This window comes from Jaculus jaculus, chromosome 4 (genome assembly GCF_020740685.1).
Source record: "Jaculus jaculus isolate mJacJac1 chromosome 4, mJacJac1.mat.Y.cur, whole genome shotgun sequence".
Lineage (NCBI taxonomy): Eukaryota > Metazoa > Chordata > Mammalia > Rodentia > Dipodidae > Jaculus > Jaculus jaculus.
This window is the reverse complement of record NC_059105.1, coordinates 92,021,109-92,040,854: the sequence shown is the minus strand read 5'-3', so window position 1 is coordinate 92,040,854 and position 19,746 is coordinate 92,021,109. Positions and strand designations below refer to the sequence as shown.

The 19,746-nt window shown below is 38.1% G+C and overlaps 1 protein-coding gene across 4 annotated transcripts in view; it reads left to right on the top strand.

Moving 5' to 3' along the window:
* The window catches only part of Mbd5 (methyl-CpG binding domain protein 5), a 73,124-nt gene extending 53,975 nt beyond the window's left edge, over nucleotides 1-19,149 (top strand). For 2 of the 4 annotated variants that reach the window (XM_004651826.3, XM_004651825.3), the window contains exons 9-11: nucleotides 1,422-1,495; nucleotides 11,277-11,352; nucleotides 15,194-19,149. In XM_004651826.3, the coding sequence (XP_004651883.1) occupies nucleotides 1,422-1,495; nucleotides 11,277-11,352; nucleotides 15,194-15,265 (222 nt within the window). In that variant the 3' untranslated portion in view covers nucleotides 15,266-19,149. Of the gene's footprint in view, nucleotides 1-1,382; nucleotides 1,496-11,276; nucleotides 11,353-15,193 lie in introns of all 4 variants that reach the window. The other 2 variants (XM_045148098.1, XM_045148097.1) reach the window with 1 other exon arrangement.
* Nucleotides 19,150-19,746: the final 597 nt, after the last annotated feature.

Genomic DNA, 19,746 nt, shown 5'->3' with positions numbered 1-19,746 from the left:
CCATGAGCTACATAGTCAAAGTCTGTCTCAAAAAAGATGCAATTACTCAATGATTACACAGTGTGTATAGCATCGTCTACATTCCCTCCATGTGAGTGAATTCAAGGTAAAAATCTCACTTCTAACATGAAATATGGAAAATATATTCAGAAACATTTATTTCTTTTAATGTATGGATACATTCTGCTTACTTAGGCTCTTCTACTCCTCCAAGAGGGCATGGAATGTGAAGTGTGATGGGAACAAAGATGTCCCTTGTCCTGGCACATACTGGATCATGTTTCCCTAAAGAATTTGTGTGTATGAGATATTTGGATTCTTTATGGTAAAAAACCAGACTATGATAAAGAATACATCTCCATTACTTGACTGAACAATTTGAAATGCCTGCAGTCGGACATGACAATGGAACATTTTATTTTTATTGTGTGAGTTTGGAGACGCCACAGAGAACTTATTTATAAATGATATTCATGAGTGATTCATGAAGGTTTAAAGATAAAAGTCAATAATACATTCTTTGCTTATAAGTGTTTATTTTCTTACCCATCAGGCATTTTCACAAACTCCAAGTTTTTATATAAAAGTGCTCAGTAATGAGGAGCAGACAAATAAGGGATCGTTTGGGTACTTGCCTTGAAGCTGTGTTTACACAGCAAGCAACACTGTTTTCCTTACATTGATTTTTTTTTTTTTTATAGATCAATAAAAATAGCAAAGTTTTTCTAAAGGCATTTTTATTCAGTGGTTGAAAACAAGTTGTCCTCTTTATTGTTTATCTTGGGATAGAGCAGCAAAGGCCACACACACACACACACACACACACACACACACACCACAGCCCCACTGTGTGGTAAAACTGTGAGGACGGAGCAGACTTTACAGACTGGCAGTGATAAGGCAGGAATACTACACACCCACCAGTATCATGAGGTCTTACCATCTTCCTGTGGCAGCAAGGACTACACGAGGATGCAAGCCCACTTGTTTCCTGGCTTCTGCAGAGCCTAATGTATCCTATGGAACAGTGGCTGTCCACTAGGCTGTGTCTAATATGATGTTTCATTCTAATGTTCACAGCAGGAAGGTAGACCACATAGCATTTTTAAAGTGGGGGAGGTATGAGACTTAAGGCCGGGATTTATAATATATAAGATTTAGGGAATTGAAGTTTATTTCAATTCCAGGTTCTGAAAACAATATTTTCAAAATGTTGTTGATTTCAAAGCCAAAGTATCTTTCATTTCTACTGAATCTACAGACTCAACCATTCATTGAACAAGGACAGAAAATGTAACAGGATACTAAAGATTAAATGTCCCTTTCCCAGTTCATCACCCACTGTCCAGCAAGAAAGTAAAAGTCATGTTTAATAATTACAGGTCTGGGTAATGTGGTTTGGTCTTCATACCTTCACTCAGGTGGAGCCCGAGAAATTGAAGACACTCACTGAAGGTTTGGAAGCCTACAGCCGTGCCCGGAAAAGGAACAGAAAGTAAGCACAAAATTTTGTTTTCCACTTTGATTTCCAAGGATATGATTCACTGGTTTTCCTTCAAAGGGTCAATGAAATCTCATTGATTTGGTACATGTTGTGACCTAAGTACCATTTGATAGTTATCATCAAAGAGCACCATGAGAGACATGCTGTGTTAGCTATTACAAAAAAATTTTTCCTTAATAAGTTATAGTTACATGGTATGTGAGATATGCCTACTCATCAAGTCTCCCTTCCCTCCATACTCATCCCCCTTATTTGTTGGGAATGAAAATGTGATTAATATTTCTTTGAGTGGTAAATATGCTCTGGAAGTTTAGTGAGTTCTGTCATTTTTTGTTTTTCGAGGTAGGGTCTCACTCTAGCCCAGGCCAACCTGCAATGCACTATGTAGCCTCAGGGTGACCTTGAACTCATGGTGATCCTCCTACCTCTGCCTTACGAGTGCTGGGATTTAAGGCATGTGCCCCCATGCCCGGTCAGATTTCTGTCATTTTTAATTCAGATAGTTTTGGGGGGATTGTACCCAGCTGCAAATGTAAAAATTTTAGTAGATTAACCATGAAAGTGATGCTAGTGATTTTTTAAAATTTATGTTATTTACTTGAAAGAGAGAAAAAAGGCAGAGAGTGAGAGAATGGGAGCACCAGGACCTTCAGTCACTACAAATAAACTCTAGACACATGCACCACCTTGTATATCTGTCTTACATGGGTCCTGGGAAATCCAATCTGGATCCTTTGGCTTTGTAGGCAAGCACCTTAACCTCTAAGCCATCTCTCTATCTCATAATGCTAGTGATTTTTTTTATGTTGTTGAATGTAAGTTGTCTTTGGAATTATAACAAGAAATTGAACTTTGTGTATTATTACTCAAATTTTCATGAGTTCTCATTTTCTAAATAAAGTATATAGATAAGTAGATGATATTAGAAGCTATTTGGATGCAATGTGGTTTTATGTATCCTAATTATTAAGATGTCATAAAAAGAAGTAGAAGGAAGGAGTCTGTCTTAGATCTAAGTCTGGCACATCACATAGTTATTATCCAGACTGAGATGGAGTGTGTGTTATGGGACAGTGTTTAGATAAGGTCAGAAGTGAACTGAGGGAAAGCATTATATAGGAAGTTATAAGAGATATGACCAGAGGTATAATGAGTAGCAGCTATATCTGAAGGGCTTAGTAGGACCAACAGAATCTTTATTTGAAGAGGCTGAAGGAGTTTGATAATGAGAGTTTTCATGTGATGTGTGGCTATGGAGGCAGATAAATTTTAAGAGAACAGTCTTGGAGATGGAAGGACATGTAGTAGAGCATACTACAGTAGACAAGGGAGGATGAACACAGAAACTACAAGGGCAATAAAAGGAATAGAAGAGAAGGCCTGGAGAGATGGCTTAGCAGTTAATGTGCTAGCCTGCAAAGCCTAAGGACCCAGGTTCAATCCTGTATAAGCCAGATACACAAGGTGATGCAAGCACACAAGGTCACACCTGTGTACAAGATGATGCACATGTCTGAATAATTGCAGTGGCTGGAGGCCGTGGCATGCCAATTCTCTCTCACACACGAGTGTGGTAGCACACACCTTTAATCCCATCACTCAGGAGGCAGAGGTAGGAAGATTGCCAAGACTTCAAGGCCACCTTGAGATTACATAGTGAATTCCAGGTTAGGCTGGGACAGAGTGAGACCTTACCTTGAAAGAAAAAAGAAGTCTGTTGGGCTTGCCTCAAAAATAAAATATAATAATAAAATAAAAGGAATGGGAGAGAAGAAATGTGGTCAGGAAATATTTAAGAGGTAAAATTAACAACATGGTGAGTGATGAAACTATGAAGACAAGTAACCAAGGACATATAAGAGACTTTAGCCTGCATAGCTGGGAAGGGGAGTAGAAACAAAGGCTAAAATAGGAAGATCGAAGGAGCTGTTGTATGCATTCAGGGTATTTTTGGGATAGCTGGATACAAGTCTAAAAATGGAGACATGTCATTTGACACACAGAGATACTCTGACCCATTTGAAAACTAGGGAACTCATTCCTGAATGTAAGGAGAAGTGGATATTGAGTAGAATAAAGAAGACATGAAGAGTGACCCAGCATTAAGAGGAGAACCAGGAGAGAAAGTAGAATCTTAGAAAACAACTATGGAGAACTGTGGTAGTCACACCTGTCATCCCAGCATGCGAATGAGATGATGCAGGAGGATTACTGTGAGTTTGAGGCCAGTCTCAGCTACAGAGTGAGACCCTTTCTCAAAAATTAAAACAGGGCTGGAGAGATGGCTTAGCGGTTAAGCGCTTGCCTGTGAAGCCTAAGGACCCCGGTTCGAGGCTCGGTTCCCCAGGTCCCACGTTAGCCAGATGCACAAGGGGGCGCACGCGTCTGGAGTTCATTTGCAGAGGCTGGGAGCCCTGGCGCGCCCATTCTCTCTCTCCCCCTCTATCTGTCTTTGTCTCTGTGTCTGTTGCTCTCAAATAATAAATAAATAAAAAATGGACAAAAAAAATTAAAACAAAAATGGGTGGAGAGATGGTTTAGTGGTAAAGCACTTGCCTGTGAAGCCTAAGGAAACTAGTTTGAGGCTTGATTCCCCAGTACCCACATAAGCCAGATTCACAAGGTAGCACATGCATCTGGAATTTGTTTGCAGTGGCTGGGGGCCCAGGTATGCCCATTCTCTCTTTCTCTCTCTCTCTCTTTCTCCCTCTTTTTTTTTTTTTATCTCTCTCTCTGTCTCTCTCAAATAAATAAATACAAATAAAAAAAATTTTTTAAAGACAGGGCTGAAGGGATGGTTTAGTGGTTAAGTGCTTGCCTGCAAAGCCAAAGGACCCAGGTTCGATTCCCCAAGACCCATGTAAGCCAGATGCACAAGGAGGCAAATGCATCTGGAATTTACTTGCACCTGGGTTGATTCCAGTTGTTAGCCATAATGAATTGAGCAGTTGAGCAAATATCTCTGCAGTGAAGCATGGAGCACTTAGGATAAATGCCCAGTAAGGGAATGACTGGTCTGTTGGTAGCTCTATGTTCATCCTTTTCAAGAGTCTCCATATTGGTTGTACAAGTTTATATTCCCACCAACAGAGGATGAGGGTTCCTCTTTCCCCGCATCCTTACCAACATTTGTTGATGTTAGGTTTTTTAAATGATTGCCATCCTTATTGGAGTAAGGTGGAATCTCATAGTTGTATTAATTTGCATTTTCCTAATGGTTAGGAATGTTGAAACTTTCTTAAGTGTGTGCTAGCAATTTGTATTTCTTCCTCTGATATCTCCCTATTCAGTTCTCTGTCCCATTTCTGGAGTGGGTTGTTTGATTGTTTTTTTAATGTTCATTCATTCTTATTTATTTATTTGAGAGTGACAGAGAGAGAGAGAGACAGATAGGGAGAGACAATGGGCGCGCCAGGGCTTCCAGCCACTGCAAAAGAGCTCCAGACATGTGCGCCCCCTTGTGCATCTGGCTAACATGGGTCCTGGGGAATCAAGCCTTGAACCCAGGTCTTAGGCTTCACAGGCAAGCACTTAACAGCTAGGCCATCTATCCAACCCTGATTTTTTTTTTTTTTAGTATTATCAGTTTTTTATTCAGCAAATACAGGCAGTTTGGTACCATTATTAGGCTCATCCGTGGCCTACCCCCTCCCCATTGGCCCCTCCTTGTTGAGATATAGGGTCATGCATTGTGGGGTCAGCCCACAGTTATTGGTACAGTAAATGTCTCTGCATATCATGACCCAACATTGGCTCTGACATTCTTTCTGTCCCCTGTTTCACAAAATTTCCCTGAGCCATGTTGGGTTCATTTTTGGTCTGCTTCAGTGATGACGTGTTGGGGGCCTCTGGGTCTCTGGCTCTCTGATTTGGTAGGAGTTGATTTTTCTCTGTGTTGGTCTCCACCCTTCTGCTGGTATCCAGTTCATCAGGAAAACAGCACCCTTGCTTGTTTCGCCAGTTTTTCTTAGTTTCAGCCAGGGCCCTTTTGAGGTATGATGGTGTGGCTCTCTCCTTAGGATCTGCATGTATCTGAAAAAGAGAAGCAGATTCTCCAACGGAGAGTAAGTTAGCACCCAGGACAAATGAGATAACCCTTACTTTTTTTATAGAGAGTTTAATAGGTGTAGGCCCTCTTGTAGCCCATTATTGATAGAGTGTGGGCTTATGTTTGGGTGTGGATCTGACTTGTTTCCCAGCTCCAGCTATGGGTCCCTTACCACTGAGGGGATCAGTTAGCCAAATCAAGAGCAGGTGGTTCCCCCCCATGGCTGTGTGCCACTATTGCACTTGTGTGGGCATCACAACAGGCTGATTATTTTTTATTGTTTAGTTTTTTGACTTGTTTGCAATGGCTGGAGGCCATGGCATGCCAATTCTTTCTTTCTCTCTTTCTCTTTCTCTTTCTCTTTCTCTTTCTCTCTCCCTCTCCCTCTCTCCCTCTCTCTCTCTCTCTCTCTCTCTCTCTCTCTCTCTCTCTTTCTCACACACACACACACACACAAATAAAAAAATAAATTTAAAAAAGAAGACAGAGTCTGAAATTTTCGTTGGGGGTGGGGGGTAAACAATCAAAAGAGGTCCAGTAAGACAAAAACAGCAACTTCTCCATGGGGCTGCCAATTTAGAGTCCCAGTGATTAAGTGATTAAGCAGAGTGCTCATGAAGGAAAGAAGATAGGGACATAGAGAGGGAAGGTAACAAGTTATTTACTCTCCTTTTTATCCAATATGAAAACCTGGAAGATCACAACAGAAGAATTTTATGAAAATGACTTACTATTTTGTAGACTAAGGGGCAGAAGAGGAAAAGGCCAAAACCAGAAAATGCTAATTGGTGCAAGAAAATTAAGAGATTGATTTTTGGTTCAAATCTTATATCTGCCACTTTTTAGCTATATGCCCTTAGGTGTGTTGAACTTAAACTCCCTGAGCCTAAATTTTTAATTTCTAAAATAGGATATTAATTCCTTCCTAAGGACTGTTATGATATAGATAATACAGAGATCCTTATATAGAGACCTGCATATATAAAAGGTGCAAAAACCCACAAAATTGTAATATTTTTGCCAGCAAAAAATAATCTAGGATCATATTAAATATTTAGAACTTTGTGCAGTCATTTTAATTATTAAGATTTTAAACTCTACTATACAACAAATACATATCTGTAAACTGACAAACTAACTACATCCCAATCACATAAGAATTGCTAACTTAATTATTTAACACATTACTCAGAATAATACTTAAAATAATACTTAAAATCAGACAGAGCATAATTAGAAAATATTCCATAGCTTTTTGATATGTTACCATTTTTACCTAAAGAGAAGTAAATCTTCTGTTTATATCTACAATATTTTTAGTCACCTGATATCATATAAAGCTGGAAAGTGATAAAGACATACTTTAACTTTGAACCCAATAAATACTCCATAGCTTATTAACTTTTTAAAATTTTCATACTTTTTAATGGGTAATATTTTTCTAAAGTGGCCATCTTGAACAGAACTATGCAACTTCTCAGTCAGTGCTCTCTCCTGCTATCATTCTGGCATTTGAGATATGTGTATGTGAGTGTGTGTGTGTGTGTGTGTGTGTGTGTGTGTGTGTGTGTATATATATATATATATATATATATATATATATATATATATATATATAAATTTTTATATGAGGAAGGAGGAAGAGAGGGAGAGTGAGAAAACTGTCACACCAGGGCCTCCAGCCACTGTAATCAAACTCCAGACATGTGTGCCACTTTGTATACATGTGCAACCTTGTAGTCTTGTGTCACCTTCTGTATCTGGCTTACGTGGGACTTGGAGAGTCAAACATGTGTTCTTAGGCTTCTCAGGCAAGCACCTTAACTGCTAAGCCATCTCTCCAGCCCACATTTGTTCTTTATAATTAGTGAATAATGTGTGACAACATTGTTAGTGGAGATAAGAAGGTGCAGTTATCTCCATTAAAAACTAGAAATGTGATTATACTAGCATCTATTGCTTAATCAAGTATGGTTTACAGTATGTATAAGTAAAATATTTGTTAGTAAATGTCAGCAGGGAATGGAAAATACTAACAAAAACTCCACAGGGTGGCCCTCAGGGCAGGAAAACTGAACTTTGGCTAATGGTTCATTTCCTGAACTCACAAAGCATTCTCTTCTCCTCTGGACTTCATTCTTCCTCAGCACAAGACAGTGTGAAAATTGGTCAGTGCACTGATATATAGGGAAGTCAGTGTTTACTTCCTGATTCTGCCTGTGTCCTCAAATAATTCCATGCTCTACATCTGTGCACTTCTTTACCTTCCAAATAGTCCTTTATTCATCTATGAACTGTTTATTACAGGCAAAACATTTTGCTATGTATCTTAAGTTAATACCTGTTTTTACAAATATTTTCAGTAACTTACTGAACATCAAGATGACAAAATTCCTAAAATTCGAATTTTTCATGTAATAAGTAATGATGTTGAATCATTTTTATACTTTCATGGCAATGTTATATTTTTTCATAGATAATTAAAATTTATTGAAGTTATTTGTAATTAAATGTTTTCTTAATTATATAATTATAAGTGATTTTACTCATTATACCTAAAAAGTCAGAGAGTATTATACAGTTGTTACAATGCCTACATCATACGATTGATATAAATATTAAATGAGATGCTATATGCAAAAATTACCACAATTCTTGGCACATGGAAAATTTTCAATAAATACCTATTTTGTCATTAAGATTGAAGATAAGAGAAACATGTTCTCTGATGATTTTTATTGAAATATTTTAGCTTTTTTTTTTTTAGCTATTTGGGACTTTTTAGGTATAATCGATTTCAAATCCATAGACTCATTATCAAAATGCACAAAACTATCTTTAAACTATTTTATTTTATTTTATTTTGAGAGAGAGAGAGAGAGAGAGAGAGAGAAAGAGAAAGAGGCATTGAGAAAACTTAAGTCTAAGCCAGGCATGGTGGCTCATACTAGGGAGGCAGAGGTAGGAGGGTCACTGTGCACTCAAGGCCACCCTGAGACTGTATAGTGAATTCTAGGTCAGCCTGGGCTAGAGTGAAACCATTCCTCAAAAAAAACCTTAAGTCTGGCCAGGCATAGCGGCGCACGTCTTTAATCCCAGCACTTGGGAGGCAGAGATAGGAGAATTGCTGTGAGTTCTATGCCACCCTGAGACTACATAATGAATTCCAGGTCAGCCTGAGCTAGAGAGAGACCCTAACTTAAAAAAAAAATTATATAAAAACCTTAAGTCTAACAGTGATTAACCAAAATATATCTAAGCAGAAACCCCAGAAGCTACAGAGAACTTAGCACTAAACTAGACTGCTAACAGACCCAAGGCTCAGGGACTATTGCAGAAGAGGGGTTGGGAAGAACTTCAAGGGAGTAGAAATTTCCTGAAGCACAGCTGCCCCCAATGTGCATGCACATGCGCACACAAATTGATGTTTTAATTGCCTTACACTGAAAACCAATAACTCAACCTCTGCCAACTTTGATGACTGGAGTATACTGGGCTTGAGTTTCTTCCCAGTTACCCAGGATCATGCTTAGTAAACTCCTCAAAGTAACTCCACATGATGACCATAGTGCCTAAAACTGGAATGGGTAGGTCAATACATGGATAGGTATATTTATGATGATATGCATACTGTGCACAAGGCAAAAGGAATGATTAGCTTATGTTATGCCAACTTGACTAATGCTCAGAAATGGTATGGTAGAGCTAGTGCATACCTTTAATCCCAATATTTGGGAGGCAGATTCAGGAAGATTGTGAGTTGTAGAGCAGCCTGGGCTACAAAATGCTGTCTCAAAATAATAGTAATAATGATGGGAAAAGATGAGATGTATATCATGACACTCTTTGTATGCACATAAAAGGACATGAAATAATACTAGGTCTTGCTCATGGATATGTCATATACAATATAAGAACAACCTACAAGCTGGGAAGGTGTGTGGGAGAGAGTGTGATTAGAAATAGTACACAAATAGTAATAACAGATTTATGTTTTAATTCTAAAAAAGACAACAGAAACCTGTAAGCTATTTGTAATTTATGTTGGGATTGTTATTTTATTTTGTGAACTTCTTGGCATTTTTAACTTTCTAAGAATGTAAATAACATAAAAGATAGAGGCTAGATTATGTAGCCAGAAAAAGTGGGGGAGAATAGTGTTGAAATTATCTTTAGAATTTGATTAAAACCAACATAATAATCTTTCAGTTGAACTGACTTAAATGCACATGTGTTTCCCAAAAGCCATAGTGTTTACTTTGGGTGATATATTTAGCAAGTAAATGCACACTCTATGTGCTTAGAAGTGTAGTACTCCGAGGTGGAAAACTCAGAGTTCTGTAATGTGCAGAAAGAAACAAAATGAATTGTCAGGTCACTGCGTATAAAACCTAGTAAAGCCTATATGCTGAGAAGTGTTATCTAAAGGCATTCCACTGAGGTTCAGAAAGGTTCTAACTACTTATGTAGCCACACTAACTGGAACTGTGAGCCAAATTCTCCAAGAGTTTTAAAATTTCCAGCCTCTGTGTAGATGCGGAGATTGGAATTAACTTTTGGAAGGCAGAGGCAACAGGCTGTGGTTAAAAAAAAAAAAAGTTTGCCTCTGTAGCTTTTCTCTTAATTTTCCTGATAGGATAAATGGCCACCTTAGTATTCAGAAGATTTGAGAGTAATTACTTATATGTACAAAAGAGGAAATCAAGTAACAACTCACAGTGAGAAAAGAGTATATGGCCGCAGAGAAGGGCAGTGCAGATTTACTTGATTGCAATAGTTGGTGGCATAACAGCCTCATAGAAGACACGTTCAGAAATGACATATGGGGCTGGACAGATGGCTCAGTGACCAAGGTGCTTGCCTGAAAAACCCAAAGACCTAGATTTGATTCCCCAGTTATGTTTTCACATAAAGCCAGATGCACAAAGTGTCACATGCATCTGGAGATCATTTGCAGTGGCTAGAGTTCCTGGAACACCCATATTCTCTCCTCTCTCCCTCTCCCCTCCTTCTCTCAAATAAATAAAAAAAAATTTTAATTTTTGAGAAATGAGAGATGCATTGTACATTGTTCATAACAAACATATAATGGTATGTTGAGTAGCGAACAAAAGTAGAAGAAATGATAAATACCCTGAGATCATTGCTGTTTATTAGTCCAAATGGTCACACCATTTAAGTTTGAAAATGGTGTGGACCAAGCTTCCAGCATTATGCATGGCAAGGTAATAAGCTGTTCCTCACATGTAACCTAAAGTGCCCCACAATTTCCGCCTTCGCTTGCTTAATTCCACAAGCCAGGTTACTCCAGAGAGGGCCGAGGGAGCACCCTAGTGGCCATAGCCTGTAATTCAGTCCCTCTGCCCTCCAGCCGCACAGCCTGCAGACACCATATGCAGCAGACTGAACCTGGGAGGATATATTGCGTTCCAGGGCAGAGACACCTGGCCCAAGTTTCTCTCAAATTCACCAGAATGTGGAAGCGTGTAGCAGGTGGTAGGATCCATTTCCCCGCTTCATGTGTTCAGTTGTTTTAGTTTTGTTACTTTACTTATCTGTATTCAGTGGAGAACTTCAGAGTGATGTTTTTGTCAGCTGTATTGTTCAAATGTGAATATAAATTGAATTTCTCTGATGGAATTAGTACTTTTGTTTTCTAGTTAGGTAATTAAATTGAGATTTTTTTGTTAATTTATTAATCTGGTATGTTTTCATTAATTCCAGAAGTGGAAAACTGAACAACCATCTAGAAGCTGCTATTCATGAGGCCATGAGTGAACTGGACAAAATGTCTGGGACTGTAAGTTGATTTATTTTTTCATTAGTCTATGCTTCTTTGAAAATGAATTATATTAAAATTTCTTTAGCAAATTCTCTTGCATACTGTCAAGAAACTTACAAATCAATACTAAATTACTAGGCTAGACAGAAAGCCTAGCAGTATTAACTATGTCTTTTTTCTGAGATAAGTAAATTTTGTTTGCCTATATAATATTCTTTTAAAATGTAAGCAGCAGTATTCTGTATTTGGCTCTGTGAACACCAGTGGCCTTTCCTTTTACCAAAATAGTCAATAATGTAAGTTTTATTCTATCCATTGTGCAAGGGAAAATGAAATAACATTTTGCTTAAAAATCAAGAGTATGTTGAATCCCCATTTTCCTTCTGCTACCTTAAAAATAAAATAATTGGTACAATATCCTGTTGTTCATATATACTATAAATTCTGAATTTAAAGTAGTGTCAGAGCCGGGCATGGTGGCGCACGCCTTTAATCCCAGCACTCGGGAGGCAGAGGTAGGAGGATCGCTGAGAGTTCGAGGCCACCCTGAGACTACATAGTGAATTCCAGGTCAGCCTGAGCCAGGGTGAGACCCTACCTCGAAAATAATAATAATAATAATAATAATAATAATAATAAAGTAGTGTCAGGCTGGAGAGATTGCTCAGTGGTTAAGGCACTGATGACCTGAGTTTGATTCCCTAGTACACATCTAAAGCCAAATGCACAAAGTGGCATATACATCTGGAGTTCATTTGCAGTGGCTAGAGGCCCTGGTATGCCCATTTTCTCTCTGTGTGTGTGTCTCTCTCTGTCTCTCCCTCTCTCTCTCTCTTTCTTCCTCTGTGTATGTGCCTGTGTCTTCTCTCTGTCTCTCCCTGCCTGTAAGTAAAATTAAAACATACAAAAAAAATGAAGAAGTAGTATCTACTTTACATTTTTTATTAAACTATTTATATCTTAGTGTTGAGTGTAAAAAGTTTTATCGTTGTCCTCTAGTTCACACATGGGTCCATATGAACACATAAAACATAATTTTATCAATCTATAAAAAATATGAAAGAGCTGACTTATAGTCTTAATAAATACTTCATAAAAAGTCATTTCTTTTACCTGACTCTAGTTAAAGTTAGCTGAATTCTAACAACCCATTAATAATGGGTTTACAAAATGTTGGGATTAGTGTTGGCCTTCTCAATTTTGTGATCCAGATTATCATTTCACAGAAAGATTGACTGAGTCCCTAAAACACTGAATTCCTGATGGACTTATAGGAAAAGTCTAGACCAGAGATTATAAACTCAATGTCTTTTAAGGCTAGACAAATTGGGTGTCAGGATAACTGCACTTTCAGTGAGCTAAGAATTGCCAACTAAGATGCACTGGTTAGAGTAGAAGATCTACCAGCTCCCAGGCTCAGATACTAGCGCAGCAAAGGCCATTGCTCGCCTGAGTCTGGTTGAGAAAGGGATTATCCATATAATCACTCAGGGGCCTAGATTCTTTCTGTGTCTAGAGCCCACCATTTCATAGGACCTTGTAGTATTCTATATATCCTTTGGTCCGGCTTGGTAAGTGAAAAGGAGTACGCTGAAGGCTGTCAGTACAGTTTCTATGAACTCATCTCAGAAACTTATCAATTTTGACTTCCATTGACCTGGACCAGTTAAATTACCATTTTTACTCCATTGGGTTATAGTATGTACTATACAATGTGTCTTACCATAAAAAAAGGAGATGGGTTTGGCCATCATCTACTACTCTCTGCCCCAGGACATTTAGCTTTTGTGGCCATCAGGCACTGGAGAGTGACAAGGCAACCTGGACCATGCGCTCCATCCAGAGGCCCATCCTCCTTCATGCTGCAGCAGAGTTGAGCCTTGTGGGAGGCTAGGCTGATACTGCAAGATTTCCCCAGCTTTCCTGAGAACCCAGAAGTACAGAACTAAAACCTCTCGTGCTACAGTTACCTTCTTGGTACTAGACAGAACAGTTGACAAGAAGCAATTCATAGAAGAAAAGGTTTATCTTACAGTGTTGAGGAAAAGTTTCATCATGGTGAAAAAAAGCTGAAAGCTGGCTTGCATCATCACATACAGCAGCAGCAAGGGAGTAGCAAAAGTGAACTAGCTAGCAAGGGGGCAGGGCTGTCCAGGCCCAAGGTCTGCCCTAGTGACAAACCTCCTGCAGCAAGGTTCCACCAACCATAGGTTTTACCAGCTGAGAACCAAGTATGAAGCTTAATTACAAATACATGAGGCTATGGGAGACATTTCACATTCAAACCACCACATTTCACTTTTGCAATTATTTGAAAAATATTATACACTATATGGCTAAATTAAAAACCTTTTTAGGCCACATTTAGTCCACAGATTACTAATTTGTAGTTATAGATGAAAATACCATTCTTCAATTATTTAAACCTTTTCATTTATGGAATTTAGTTATGGTTGTTTTAAATATATTTAAATATATTTAGAAATGTTTTGGGGGCAAGAGACAATTTGAGAGACTCAAGAACATTATCTTAAATTTTTAAATACTGTTTTTATAAAGCATTTTATATTCAACTCAAAACTATTAGCTTTTGCTATTGTCTAAGGGGGTGTGTATATGTGTGTGTGCACACACATGTGTGTATGTATAAACTATGTATGGGGTGTGTGGCATTTGCACACGTGTGTGAAGATGCACGAGCCCAGTATACGCATGTACAAGACCAAATGAGAACTTCTTTCTCTATGGCTCATTTGAATATTTCCTTTGGACTGAGAGGTCTGCAAGCCCCAGCAATTCTTCATTCTTCACCTCTCAACAGGGCTGGGTTTACAGACACACAAAGCCATAACCACCTTTTAATATATGAATTGACCCCAGGTAGTCTCACACCCTAATACCTAAGTGGCAAGTGCTGTTAACCACTGAGCCCTGTTCCAGTCCCCGAAAAACACATAATTGAGACAGCTGATGGTAGACCTCAAGAACTATTCATGCATATCTCTTTTTAAATCTAAGTTCTGTGATAATACATTGGTAGGCTGAAACTGGCTTGGCAGAAGTGTTTATACCATGGAAATTGGCAAATGCTACAATGAACTTGTATCCTAACATTGATTGTTAGATATTTGTTTGCCTTGAGTCCCTTTATTCTTCTGGGTCTTACTTTGTTACTTCCCAGTAGTAGCCATGTTACAATTTGGAGCACCTGATTGCCTTTCTCCTGTCCCCCACAATATGTCTACTATCTAGTGCACGGGTACTGAGCACAGCCTTGGTGCTACTCATTCTTGCATTAGTATAAAATAATGGGTCATGTCCATTGTTCTCTTGAGCTCACATAAGCTGAGACCTGCCAACTGATGGTAGTAGTATTCTGTTTTCCATGCAGATTCTTCTCCCATGCAAACATCTTGAGCTACATGTGCATTGTCCTAAGATCTCTGGCATTTCCTTGTAGCTATAGTGTGAACACATGAGAAAGCAAGCGTGTTTGGCATGTGCGCACCTTCCAGGAGGTGGTAAGATGGTGACCCAGGGGTCTCTGGCAGGAAAGGCTCTATATTTGTTTTAAGTAGGCCACAGCTGCTTCTTGCTCTCCCCTCCCTTGCTTTTCTCCAGTTCCTCCCTGTGCTCCACTGTTCAATAGCATCCCCAAAGTGCTGCCCTGTTTAGGTTCTACTGCTGCTCATGCCTGTCGGCAGACTGGGGTTTGCTAAAAGAAAATTTTAATGTCTTAGGATATCAGTGATAAAATGTGAAGCCACAGTGCTTCCTACCCTGCTTATTTGTCAGAAGTTTTATGATGTCCGTGATTTCAGCCTGACTTGTTTTTTTTCCCCCACCTTTTCATTTCCAGGTTCACCAAATCCCACAGGGAGACAGACAAATGAGACCCCCCAAGCCCAAGAGGAGGAAGATCTCCAGATAACAGAGACTACTCCTCTAACACGCAGTGTTTATCATAGGAGCATTCACAGATACATCTGTATATAGGTGTGTTGATATGGCCACTGTTATATCAATATTTAGACTATGGCAGATTGCTACCCCATGACAGGGTGCTAAAAGGGACAATGATAGAGAAGTATTTTGATCAGGAAAGGATAATGAATGCTGGAAAAATCTAATCAAAACCCCTGTATGATGAGAGTGATAAATGGTCAAGAGATTGCTGAGAAACTTTTTCTATAATACAAAAATTGTGATTATAAGAAATAGTCCAAATGTTTCTGAAGAATTTTCAATGTTGTAAATAGAAAATACAGAATTTCATGGTGATATAAGAAATGTAAATATTGTATAATATTGTCATGTACAAGCGTACCTAATGCACACTTTATCTTTTATTGTACAAAGAAATAGTGTACAAAATTCTTTGGTTTCTATGGAGTACACCTACCAGAGACTACCAGTGTAAAGTGATAAATAAAAATACAACCTAAATGCTTTTCTATGATAATGTAAAAGATGCTGTTTTTGTATTTAACAGCAGAGAGAAGGCATGATGATATAATATCTGAATCATGACACACACTTCACACCACTGAGTGTTCATTTATATTGTCTCTCTTGAACAAACCTTGCCTGGAAGCACTGGACTCAGTTTTGGGTATATCAGAACTTTCAGCTTTGTAAATTTTGTAAGGGATGAAGGCTCACAGTTCTAAATTAAGAATTCAGAAACTGCAGCCATTTGTGACAGAATAGGCTTTATTAAAAAAAACTTATATGAACCATTTTACTCAATCATTTATGTAGCTGATATTTAATTTTATTCAATCATTTATATAATTAATATTTGATAGCCACCTATTGAACTAGATAGCTTACCACCAATGATTCTCAAAATTAAGATTTTTTTCTGTGAATAATATCTGACAAGGCAAAACTTTCCATCTCTACACATGGAGGCAAATGCTGCACTTTGAAACCATAACAGAGGCAAGCCTGATTATAGTTAAGATTTTTTGTAGTGGCAAAAATAAATACATAAGCAAATTTCATATCCATATTAATTCATCAGTATTTCTTAACCCAGAAGTTAAGGTGGCTTATAAAATTAATAGTAATGGTAGTTTTTATCAGTATTATATAACATATCAGATTTATTTTATTTAAAGAATTATTTATATCATTCACAGATTCTTATATATATCATTGTGGCTGAAATATACAAATTAAATACATTCACAAAGCTATTTATGTTAAGAAAAATGTGAAACAAACATAGAAAAGTACTACATTACAATTATACAAACCCAAAACTGTGAGCCTTTTAAAGTACCAAGTAATTAACAAGAAATGTAGCACAACATAATTTTCCATCTTTTTTCACAATTCTTGTAGTGGTGGTATTCCTTATCTTCCAGACAGTTGGCAGAGTTTTAGGCCATGTGAATTAGAGATTGTTAAAGAAGGGATCCATTATTCCTTCTCTTGAAAACATCAGCTCTCACCCCAAACCACCAGAGAGTACTGCCTGTCCTTTGGCCCAGGCCTCCTCTGCTGCCCAAAACTTAGCTGCTGGGAGATTTTCCTGAGAAGGCTCTGGACCCCAGATACTACCACCTTCCCACTTCTCTCAGACTCCTCAGTCCAATCATGTGGCAGAGTTCTGGTTACTGAGGAAAAAAGAAAACCAAGGTCATTACTCAAATAGTTTCTTGGGCTATAGCAACATAGCACACCATGTGGGCTGGCTTTTGATAGTAACAGTTCTGAGTTCTTCTCCCAGGTTTCCTGTGTCTCTCTGTCCCTTCTGCTCCCACACCGCCCCTTGCCCTCAGACCCTGATGGGATACAACCAGCTCTATAGGTCTCAATGGAAGCTGGAGTAATTCCTTCAGGGGGTAAGTCCACTTCCTCTTCTGTGCACTGGTGATGGGGTGCCTGCTCAGTCCTTCCTAGAGTCACATGAAATAATCTTTTGTGTAATTCAGTGGACATGTTTTTGGTACAAGTTGATATGTTTGGTATGTTTAAGACATTTTTTTTTGCATCAACCTGCTTTCCTTTTATTTTATGTTCATATTTGTATTTATTCACAGACATGTATGTGTCTGCATGTATTATGTATTGGTTTACAGAAGACGTTTTCATCTTTTGGCTTTCCATCTTCAGACGGAGTTAGCCATCCCTTCTTTTGGGCATTTTGAGTGAATCTTGTTTGTATTTCTTCACCATTATGCATGTTACATCAGCAACCATGTATAAAGTAGGTGTCTACCCATGATCTCACAGGTCGCTTATGGCGTTGCTGTGAGCGCTAGGTGCATTTGTCTCAATCCACTCGGGCTTTCCTCTCTCACAGTGGATGGGTTCATGTAAGCAGTGAATGTAAATATTGTCAGTATTTTAGGTCGTGCAGTGCTGTGATATTTTTTAAGTGTTGCATCTCCTTTACAATTAAAACATTGGTCACTCATGCTTCACTTCTGCCCATAGAGCCATTTCATTCTCATTGTACTGAAGCCAAATCATTTTTAGTGAAGGCTAGACTTTCTATGTTAGTAATTTTTTTTTTATTTCCTAAAGTAACCTTCTTAAAAGAAGAAAAACCCAAATATGAAAAGAGAAGGATTTTTGTGTTTTTTTGCTCCTTTAAAGACCATAATTGTCTCTGCTAGAAAAGGAAATCTAATTTATTTTGTGGCCCTGGACAGTTGTAGGGCACATAAGGAGAATAACTACATATTTAAGTAGTTTATGAGTAAAAATTAACTGAGAGGCTCTTCAGAGTGTGATTTATCCTGTTCATAGAATTACAAATAATCCACAACTTTTAAAATGTCTATTTAAAGGAATATTTTTGGCTTGTACTTTTCAGTTGCATTGTTAATGAAGATGCTTGAAGAACAATCATCCTCATGGTGCCATGAGCCGCAGCTAGTCATTTATTGACACTTTGACTTGGAGTCTTGCTGGGCCTGTTCTTTTAAGTAAATGTAGTCTTCTTACAGGAACATACAGCTACAGAATTGTGGGAGGAGCAGAAGCCTCTGTTGTATGTTAGCTTGTTTTTGTTTTTGTTTTGTAAGTTTAGTAAAGATTCCCTTATCGTATTAGTTGATTCTTTTTCCATTGTAGACCATGATGGCACATTGGTGTGAACTTTGGTTCTTCCATGCAGTTTGCAGTGTCCCCTTATAAGTCAGAAGCAATTCTACATTAGGATCTTAAAATCCAAGCTGCTTGGGATGGTGGTGGCACAGCTCTTTCTGGCTGAAAGCCAAGATTCTAGACCTCACTGAAAATCTAGTGTATTGTTTTTATTTGTTGGTTTATTTGTTTGTTTGTTTGGGGTGGGTTGACCATTTATGTCCAAATAATACCATGAGAAACTCAAAGTTTTTCAGTATAGTTTGCAAGTTTTACATTACTCAATCCATTCTGAGGATATGAACAAAAGATGTCAACCAGTCATGGCTGTAAAACTGAATGAATTTATCTTTTTCTTTCATTCATTCTTATCACATTTGCATTAGCCAAAGAGTTAATAGCATTAGGAATTCATATGTGTAAACAACCCAGAAGTGAGTATTAAGTCAGTGAGCCAAAAAGCAATAAACAACTCAAGCATGAGAAATCTTGCTAACAGTGGGGAGTCTGATATAGAAAAAAATATATAAAAACTATTATCTTCAAATATGAAAAATTAATTTGTATCTACTGTAAATGTGTATGATCAGCCTTATCTGCTTTATACACACTGTGTGTGTGCCTCAGTGACCTTTTATAAACCTGAAAAGTGGTTGATTTATTAATTTGTTATGTAAATATAAAGTTGTCTATAAATTGGAAAGTTTGATGCCATATGGCTTCATAATATACAATGTGTTTTGTAACATCATGCCGTCATGGATTAAGTATAAATACACTGGATTGTCTGTGTAGAAGAATAGCAATTTACATTTCACTTGAATTTCAAATGGATGTTTTTGTCCAAATGGTTTTACTATTAGAAAAAGAAAATGACTTGAATATTTTCAATGTGAACAAAAATATGGTTTTGATTTAACCAAAACTCCTTTTCACACTCAAGACTGTTCACGTCCATGCTAAATGCTTTGAATGATAAGATTTCCACAGGAATTCTATGCCAGGGATCTACCTAGCAAACTTCCCAAGCTGAATCATTTTACTTAACAGGAAAGCTAGAAACCTTTCTTTTGAATATTAGCCAGAGAAGGTGCCCCACCCTTCCTACTGCTTTTCAACTTATTCATTTCTACTGTTTCTACGTATCTTAAAAAGCATGACATCAATAAATACAGCCTAGTTCTTGTGAACTCCTGGGCTACCAAGTATCACCTCCACCCAGGACTTCTCAGCCTTGGGTCAACTGAAATTTTCGGTCAGGTCATTTTTGTTCAGGGGGATATCCCTGGCCTCAACCCACCACATTCCAGT